General features: G+C 43.6%; 1 protein-coding gene and 1 pseudogene across 28 annotated transcripts in view; one reads left to right on the forward strand and one right to left on the reverse strand.

Moving 5' to 3' along the window:
• Window positions 1-10,177, reverse strand: part of macf1a (microtubule actin crosslinking factor 1a) — a 999,246-nt gene that overhangs the window by 815,391 nt on the left and 173,678 nt on the right. For 2 of the 28 annotated variants that reach the window (XM_072501210.1, XM_072501195.1), the window contains exon 1: window positions 9,232-9,645. The exons of the other annotated variants lie outside the window; for them this stretch is intronic. In XM_072501210.1, coding sequence (XP_072357311.1) covers window positions 9,232-9,325 — 94 coding nt within the window. In that variant the 5' untranslated portion in view covers window positions 9,326-9,645. Of the gene's footprint in view, window positions 1-9,231; window positions 9,646-10,177 lie in introns of those variants that run through there. 28 annotated transcript variants of the gene reach the window in all.
• On the forward strand, window positions 5,715-6,707 carry LOC140417275 (glyceraldehyde-3-phosphate dehydrogenase-like; annotated as a pseudogene).

Raw genomic sequence — 10,177 nt, forward strand, 5'->3', positions numbered from 1 at the left:
CGACAAATGAAACATTAATTTGTTTGTTTCCATAACAGGATTGAATGACTCGAGAATTTCCAAGATTTTCTGTTTTTATTACAAGCATTTGTAATCTGCACTTTCAGGGACAATAGTGCCAATGAAGTCAGAAAGGACAGAGAAATGTAAATAGGACAAACTGTGACTATGCTAAATGTTGCAAGTTTGTGTTTCCCACACCAGCTCATAATGTGCCTAAACCACTGACAAGCACATGGATTTCAGTTCCAACCATAGATACCATCTTAGGTTAATGGGCATTACTACTTTCCGAACATTTATTTGCATATTTTGTGAAGGTCTTTATTCGGAGGTAGCAGTTTCAACTCTTATAATTGGATTCAATACCCCAGGTCAAAAATAAATTCAAATCTGGGTTCCTGTTCTGAAGCTGGCTCTAGCTAGAACATGCATAAGGGCATCAAGCAAGGACAAGGTTGGGCTTGACAGCAAGGCTCCTATGGTCAATATTATTGTTGTCACTCACTGTGTTCACCCATGAAAAATAGTTATGGTCACCATAGAGTTGTTAATTGATGCATTCAGCAAAAGGAGAAAATTGGCACAGAACCCAAAAACAAATTGTGCATCAAGGGTTCAAAATCAAAAATGCTGGAAAGAATCAGGTCTGGCACCCTCTGTGGAGAGAGAAACAGACTTAACTTTTCAGGCTGATGACCCATCAGAGTCTTTCCAGCATTTTTGTGGTTTGGTTTCAGATTTCTAGCTCCTGCAGTATTTGATTACATGAATTAAAATTCAATATTTGATAGTTCAAGCTAAAGAAATAAATAATTGGGGTGTTTTGTGGAAATCCTCACCCAGTTACAGAACAATTTAATAATGTATTTCCTTCATCAGGCTGAATGCATGCAGGACTGTTCAATATGCCAAATAAGTAAAGATATAAAACAAGATATTATATTTGAAAATTTAGATCACGAAATTTAACATATTTTACATGTGGAATAGTCAAATTTCTGTCCTCCTTTTCTGAAGGCAATAATACATTGCGATACTATCGAACAGCCTGCCAGTACCTCATTCACATAGCCATCCTTCAGAAGGGAAGCTATACAATATGTGCTACAAAAAATTGGATCATAGAAGGAAACCTAGCTAATCCCAATCATATGTCTGCACAAGGTGCCTTTACAGATGTTTGCTAATGTCACTACACAGCAAGCAAGAACATGTACCCTGGTTGGATATATCTTTTTGCAAAAAAAAGTGAAACGCAAACCGTAATATTGCCATAACAGCCCTGACGGAGAATTCATTATAGGGCGAGCTGAACTTTGCAGCCTGCATAACTCCGTACAACACCATACCATGGGCGTGATTCAACTAAAAGGGAACATACGGCTGAGGCCGCAAAGCCCCGTTTTCAGCACTGAGGAGCTCTACTCGCCAGAACTCCTCAGTGCATCGAGACACCTCAGTGGGACCCAGCCCCAATGCAGTATGAGAATGCCCCCAATCTCCAATGCACAATGGGAGGACCCCTACCCCAACACCCATGCAGGGCACCTCTGGCCCGATTGCCAGCGCCAAAAAACTCCCAGCCTGGCACTGCCAGGGTATCACCCTGCCCAAAGGGCAAATACCTGGGAGATTCCCAGAGTGCCATTCCATCTGGTCCCCGTTTGTGGAGACCAGTGCTGAACGCTGCTCACCAGAAGTCTCCGAGGCGAAGGAGATAGATCCCAGCCTCGGGTAACTCAGGAATCTGCACATTAAAGTGAGACTAGCGGGGTTCATAAAGTTAGAGCGGATTAAGTTCGTCCTAAGGGGGTCGGCTCAAGGGTTTACAAGGCGGTGGCAACCGTTCGTCGAATATCTTGCGGAAAGATAGATAGGGGAGAACAAAGAAGGCAGCAGCAGCAGCCCAGAACTTGGGGGGTGGGGGGTGGGGGGGGGGGGGGGGGGGGTGTGGCCTGAGACAAGGCAGTTGCCAATTAGGGCTAGTTTTTATTTTTGTTATTTAATATTTATTTATTTGTTGTTGTTTTCTTTTGTTCTTGTTTAAATAAAAAAGGTCATTATTATCTGTATTGTTATAATGTTGTGTAAAGGATGCACAATGTACTGTGTTGGTTGACCAAAAATTTTCAATAAAATATTATTTTAAAAAAAAATAAAGTGAGACTAGCTCTCGCTTTAATATTCTAATGTACTAAAAAGTGATCCCACCCGCAATGGCCGGGATTCACATCGCAACATCGCACGAGATTGCATTAGACCTCGCGAGGCATTGCGAGCCAGGTAGATCCCAGGAGCAGGGTCTCCCAGTTTTAATCGGCCATACTGTGTTGCGGCGAGCTGCTTCATCACAGCATGGTCATTGTATCGTGCCCCATGTTTATCAAGTTCAAGAAAACAAATAAATAAATTTACGCCCATCACCAGAAATTAAGCCATTGAGCTCATCCTGCAGGTGCATGGACGAGTGAAAAAAGACAATGCAAGAGGAGGCTAGATCCGTCAGCAAATTGTCAAGTTTAAAATTTCAGTGTCAGTATCAAAAAAGTATCAGCAAACTGGTGGGGCGGTGGTTAACACTGCTGCCTCATGGCAGCGAGGACCCAGGTTAGAATGGGCCGTGCGAAATTGCCCCTTAATTTGAAAAAAAGAATTGGGTACTCTTAATACATTTTTTAAATTATCAGCATCATTTTGCTACCTTTGTGGTTACTGCATGATCATCTCAAAACTAATGCCAAGCCAGAAACCAAGGTGGACAGCCTATAGGTAACTGTGAAGAGCGAAAGATCAGTATTAATCTTACCAAGAAATTATGGACTGACCGGAGATGTCACCCCAGTCAGATGCATGGAATTATTAGGGCCTGTTATACCAAAATGAGAAGGGTGCACATCATCCATATAAACCCAAAGGCAGAGGATCAGCATACACTGGGAACAAAACAGTATGTGTGCTCTTTATTAGGAGGATAAATTATCTCTGAAAATAATTTAAAATAAGTTCCAAGTTGGCTTTTCACATGAACATTATTTAGCTTCCAGAGTATTATTTCTGCTTCTGAACAGAAACAATGCCCTGCTTTAAACCAATATTTACCATCTCAAAATAAATTCCTAATGGTCTATAACTATTTGTTCCAGTAACTAGGTTTTGGCAACATTTAGAAGAGGTTCTTTGTTTTACTTAAAAAAACACTAGTAAACAAGATCTTTTGCAATACAGTAAAAATCCATTTATAATAAAATTTCATTTCACATGACACCTTGTTCTATCATGAGCCACAGATTAAAAGTTGCTGAATGAAAGCTTGATGTCTTAACCTGATAAGCTGAAAACAAATCCAGGCGGATAAAATAGCTCAAATCTGGAATTAATACATCTAGACATCCTAAAGAGGAATTCAGATGCACAGTTCTCAGACATAGTGCCATTATGTTAGAAACACATTCAAATCTGAACAGAGTCTCATTTATCGAGGTGTGCATCTCCAATGAACACTTTACTGTCTCTGTTACATACACATACAAAAACAAGTTTGATCAATTTAAACCTGTAACATTTGTGGGGGGGAAAATCATTCACATGATGTGAACATCACTGGCAAGACCAGAAATAATTGACCAAACCCAATTGCCCTTGAGAAGGTAATGGTGAGCTGGCTTCTTGACCTGCTACAGTCCATCCGGTAAAAGTATTCGCACAGTGTTGTCAGATAAGAAGTTCCAGGATTTTGACCAGCAATGAGGAAAGAACGGCAATATATATATATCCTCATTAGTAATGGCGTATAAATTGGATGGCAACTTGAAGATGGTGTTCTCCTATCATCTTCTGCCCTGGTCTTTCTAGATGGTAACGTTCATTTGTTTGGGAGGTGCTGTCCAAGAAGCATTGGTGTGTTGCTGCAGGACGGGAGCACAGTCGGCCAGCATGGTAGCGCAGTGGTTAGCACTGTGGCTTCACAGCACCAGGCTCGATTCACCGCTGGGCCACTGTCTGAGCGAGTCTGCACGTTCTCACCGTGTGACACGACTATTACTTGCAACTTTTATTAGCCCAAACACAAATGCTGATCATGGCTTGCTGTAGGGGAAATTGGCTGCTTTATTACATCATAATTATGAATGGGACTGAACATTGCAATCACAGGTGAACACCCCACTTCAGGCCTTCGGATGGAGGTATGATTGTGGATAAAGAGGCTGAAGCTGGTTGGATTTCGGATACTACCCTGAGTAACTCCTGCCATAATGTTCTGGTGGCAAGATGATTGGGTCTTCAACAACCATATTCCTTTGTGTTTGATATGACTCAAGCCAATGGAGTTTTCTTCCCCCGGCACTTAAAGCTCTTCACAGTAACTTCATTGAAGCCTACTTGTGACAATAAGCGAGTATTATTATTATTTCAGTTTTTAACTAGATTCCTTGAAGGCACAGCCAATGACACGAGTTGGCACGGGAAATCACACTCTCACCTACCTCTGAAATTCAGTTGTCTATGTTTTTGGTGCAGAGCAGAGGGATCCCAGTGGAACCAAAACTGAGCATCACTGAACAGACTATTGGTGAGCAATTGCCATTTGATAGCAAAGTCAGTAGTGCTGTCCACCACTTTGCAAGCTGTCAGTTGGCTGATGAGGCATTAACTGCTGGATTGAATTTATCTTTGGTTTTCGAGGACAGACTATATCTGGGCTATATCCCACATTATAGGGTAGATGCCAATGTTGTTGCAGTGCCAGAGTAGTATGGTTGGAGCACAGCTAGTTTTGGGTGAAACTCTTCAAGATGTTATTGGGTCCCATTGCCTTTGCTGTACCAGTGTTCCAGGTGGCTTGGGTCAATTAGTTGCAAGTGGGGACAAATGGTGGTCAGATGAAAGATGCAAGAAGGAGGAATACTCAATTATTGATTGCACTGTTCACAAACTCACCAACAGCTAACACCCCTTGCGTAAATCTCATGGATCTCATTTCTCCAGTGCTAATTCACAGTTTATTTGGAAACGTTTACACTATTACAACTGAATGTAACCTCAATTTACAAGTAAAAATGTGAAAATAAAATATCTCCAATCCAAAGATGGCACCATCTTCTCAGCTTCTCTTTCTAGTTCCTGGCAGAAGACTTTACAGACAAACCCGAAATGCCATAACAAAATGCCATAACAAGAATAAACATTTCCGTAGATTGTAAATTCTAAAAGTATGAACTGTAGCAGCTTCAATTACATGATTTACAAAACTTCCTAAATCTTTATGCTTAACATCTGTTTGCACCTCAGGTACTTGGGGACCAATATTACAAACACCACATTGCAGTTAAAATCAACAAACTGAATTTTCAGAAGTCATTACATACAGACAAAAATATGATAAAATTCACCGCAGGCAGACTTAGTTCTTCTTGTATTCACAAATGGAAGACAGAAAAAGCAATAAAGGGAACACAATGCAAAGTTGTAATTTTCCTGAGTACACTAGAATCAAATGCACACTTATTTTCACCATCTTTAAAATTCTATGCATTGTAATAAGCTAGATCCAATATTAATGGTAATGAAAAATTATCTTGCAAGGCTATCAAGTAATATGAAATCAAGTGGCTAAATGGGGACATAGACAGGACTGGAGGAAGAGACACAGCCCCTGCCTTGGCCAAGCCGCACACAGAGCACTCAAAGAGCCTGGACTGAGACACAGAAACATGGTGAAGATCGGCATCAACGGATTTGGATGCATTGGTCGCCTGGTCTCCAAGGTCGCCATTGCCAATGGCAAGTTGGAGTTGAATGGCTTTTAATGATCCGTTCATCAATGTGAACTACATGGTTTACATGTTCAAATATGACTCTACCCACAGATCATTCAAAGGAACAGTCAAGGTCAAGATTGGGTAACTCATCATCAATGGAAAACATGTCAGCGTTTTCCAGGAGCATGACCCGGCCAACATCAAGTAGTGCGGCGCCAGGGCTCAGTACGTAGTGGAGTACACGGGGGTCTTCACCACCCTCGAGAAAGCTTCGGCTCACCCGAAGGGCGGTGCCAAGCGAGTGGTCATCTCTGCCCAGTCTGCCGACGCTCCCTTGTCCGTCGTTGGTGTCAATCATGACAAATTCGACAAGAGCATGACCATTGTCAGTAATGCCTCATGTACCACGAACTGCCTTGCTCCTCTGGCCAAAGTCATCAATGACGTTGGTGAGGCTTTGATGACCACTGTCCATGCCTACACAACCACCCAGAAGACAGTGGACAGTCCCTCCGGAAAGCTATGAAGAGATGGCAGCGGCACCCATCAGAACATCATTTGTGCTTCAACTGGTTCTGCCAAGGCTGTGGGCAAAGCCATCCCTGAACTGAATGGGAAGCTGACCGGGATGGCTTTCCGGGGGCCAACTACTAACGTCTCTGTGGTTGACCTGACCTGCCATCTGTCAAAGGCTGCCAAATATGATAACATCAAGGCGGCCATGAAGGAAGCTTCAGAAGGATCCATGAAAGGAATCCTGGAATACACAGAGGACCAGGTTGTGTTGACTGACTTCACGGGGACTCACACTCCTCCATCTTTGATGTGGGTGCCGGGATTGTGTTGAACCATAACTTTGTGAAGCTTGTCTTCTGGTAAGGCAGTGTGTTTGCCTACAGCAACAGGGTCATTGACCTGATCATCCACATTTCCACCAAGGAGTAAAGGTGGAAAGTCAGCCTGGTGACCCAGAGGCTGCTTCGTCTCACACTGGTTAACCCCTCCCTTGATGGCCCGTAACTTGCACATTCAACCCCCTCATCACACTGACCTTCTCCAGGAAGAGAAAGTTATGTCTGTTAGACCAGGCAAGAAATACACCTAAATAAATCAAAAATTGTATGCATTTTAAAAAAGTGGATTGTTGAAGATAAGATACCGAGCAGTTGTGTTCTAATTGAATGGCACAACAGGCGGAGTGGTCTATTCCAGTTTCTGTTGCTAATGATTAAAATCAAGTCTCCATATTCTGAGCGGCACAATGGCCTGCACTGCTGCCTCACAGCTCCAGGGACGTGGGTTCAATTCCAGCCTTGTGTTACTGTGTGGAGTTTGCACTTTCTCCCTGTGTCTGTGAGAGTTTCCTCCGGGTGCCGGATCCGGTTTCCTCCCACAGTCCAAAGATGTACAGGTTAGGTGGATTGGCCATGCTAAATTGCCCTTAGTATCCAAAAGGTCGGATGGGGTTGAGGTGTGATCTTAAATAGGGTGCTCTTTCCAAGAGCCGATGCAGACTCAATGGGTGGAATGGCCTCCTTCTGCACTGTAAATTCTATGATCCAAAATTGTACAATTTCATAAATAAAATAATTTAATCAGATTACCAAATTCTTGCAATATCTTGCATATCCATACAGCTTAGATAATTACTTTGAACGATTCAAGGAGCATTTAAAATATGTTTTAAATAGTAACGATTTTGACACAATGCTTGACTACGAACACCGGCCACAACTAACGACACTTTGCATTACAATGAAAGTGTGAGGGGAAAAAAAATTCAAATGCACTCACTCTAGTCATTTTAAACAAAACCGCAATCTAGTTTTAGCTGCATCACTATTTAAAATCGAATTCTATACTACAAATCACAAACTGTCAATCAGCCCCTTCAAATCGTGCAGTGCACCCTGCTTCTGGTGAGATTCAATAGGTTTACATTGTTATTTGAAGCAACTTCTAAAGCAATCCCAGGCCTCCTTGCCAATGCGCACGCGCTGGTCCCAATAGCTCACGCTGAACTGTATTTCAGGCGCCTGGTCCGAGCTCTCGCAGGGAGGGAGGCACAGGAATACTGCATTGGTGTAACGGGTTCAAATTGACCTTTAAAACACATTGGTGTAATACTGCATTGGTGTAACGGGTTCAAATTGACCTTTAAAGCACATCTCAGTATATACAAGTCTATTATGATAGGTAAAATGTGCAAGTGGGTGTCTCTTCAGGAACGCGTGTTAAATTATGAATGCTGCAAAGTACTAACCGCTACAGGGTTATATATAGTGACTTTAAATCCAATTGTATGCCTAAAATTACATTATATAAAAAAACGAACAACCTCAATGTACTTTCAATGAAGCGAGAAGTTGGAGAGCAGGAAGGTCAGAAACGGGGGGGGGGGGGGGAGTGATTTTTATCTGTGGTTTGTCAAATCTCAACTGAATAAAATTAATCCAGTTTCGTTCTGGAAAGAGTGTGGTATTGTGCACGGATTTCGCGGACAGATTTATTGCATCACCAGACTAAACAATCTGAACAATCTTTCTTCGCCCACAAACATCCTCTTCCTATTGTTCAGTAAAAGTCTGAACTTGCAATGCACTCGCCTCCCTGGGTAGGTCTGTCACACCTTGTCTCAGACCGGTGGATGAAATAAAAACAGGTCCCAAGTTTCCAGTAAGAACAACCATCAGAATTAAAACTATCTACAAATCTAGCCGTTCTCTTGCGTGAGCAATTTATCCATCAATCCGGTACATTTAAAACTAAATGGTAGTTTGCTGATAAAGACAAAGAGATTAATTGCTCTTCCTGTAAATAGTCTACGTTCCAGACCGGGAGAGGGGGGTGGAAGCATCCGGATTATACGATTAGTTAATATCAGACAGGAAAATAATTAATTTGCATTTCAAAAAATCTATTAAACGTTTGACAAGTACACACCGAATAGGACAAGTACAAACCCCGCTGAACACCTTCCCCCACCCCAGTAAAATTTATTTCGGAAATGAGCCTTGGTGTGAAAATAAAAACACTAAGATCGGTCACATGAATAAGAAAAAGGGCGTCGTGAATTTAGGGAAGAATTATGTCCAAACAAAACCGAGACTCGAAGCCCTGCAGAACTTGACAGCATCTTTCTCATTTCTGTTTTCAACTTGGAGGCATTTGAACAATTAATACTGGATTTGTGCCACTTACAACAACAAAAAACAACCTTCTCAGCGATTAATCAAACACCTCGGGCCAGATGAAAAGGAACAAAAAAAAAGGGGGGGGTGAGGAGAGTGGAGGAGAAGAAAAGGAAAATAAATGTACAATTATGGCAGGGACATGCCGGTGCTGCTGCGACTGTGAACATTCAGAGGGTAAATCCCTATTTCTATCGGTGTGTGAACCTTTTGACGGGATGCCGGGCGGTAGGTTTCGCCTCGAGAAGCGGTTATTCCAGGGGAGAGCTGCCCATTACCTTTGTATCTCTCCAAAACGTCCTCATAGGCCTGAACGTACTCCTTCTCCTCGGCGAAGGTGGTCGGTAGCTGACCCGGCACATAGCCGGCCATGGTGGCAGCAATCCTCGCGGCTTTCCCGGTACCGGAGATCCGAGTGCAATCGGCCGCTCTCTCTGTCTCCTCACCGGCTCACAACACGGAGTTAACCCGAGTTCCCGGGCTCGCTTCCAGCCAGCGCCGCGGGATGGGAGTGAAACTGCAACGGACTCCCAGTGAGCTTTTCCCGGGGATTGAGTCTCCGCCCCGCCGATTCCCTGCTCTTTCTATATATTTTTTTTTGCTGATGAATGGTTTAGTCCCCCGCCGGCAAATTGTTTGGCAGCGCCGCCCGGAGTCTGACTCACTCTCGCGCACAGGCCGACCACATTCCCCAGGAGCTGAGGAGAGTCAGAGCGCCGCCTCTGGGCTCCCGCCGGCTCAGCGCCGCGCGACCAACGGCCAGCTGGTGGGGAGGGCGGGGTAGATGGCGGCCAACAACCACACTAACGTCAGGTGAGATTATGGAAAGATCAACCAACTGCATTCACTGCCAGGTGACATTCTGCAGAGATGCACCAATTGCATCACTCAGATGAGATTCTGCAGACATCAACGAATTGCATCACCCCTTTGAACCATAGACTCCCCACTGTGCAGAAGGAAGCCATTTGGTCCATCGAGTTTGCAACGATCGTCTTATATCACCCGAAGGGTGCTCTTTGTAAGGGCCGATGCAGACTCGATGCTCCGAATAGCCTCCTTCTGCACTGCAAATTCTATGAGTCTACCACTTTCCACTCCCCTGTCCTGTCCCCGTAACCCCACCTAACTGGCACAACAGGGGCAATTTTAGCAAATCCACCTAACCTGTGCATCTTCGGACTAAGGGAAGAAACTGACATAGGGGAAATGCTGGAATCTATT

This window comes from Scyliorhinus torazame, chromosome 1 (genome assembly GCF_047496885.1).
Source record: "Scyliorhinus torazame isolate Kashiwa2021f chromosome 1, sScyTor2.1, whole genome shotgun sequence".
Lineage (NCBI taxonomy): Eukaryota > Metazoa > Chordata > Chondrichthyes > Carcharhiniformes > Scyliorhinidae > Scyliorhinus > Scyliorhinus torazame.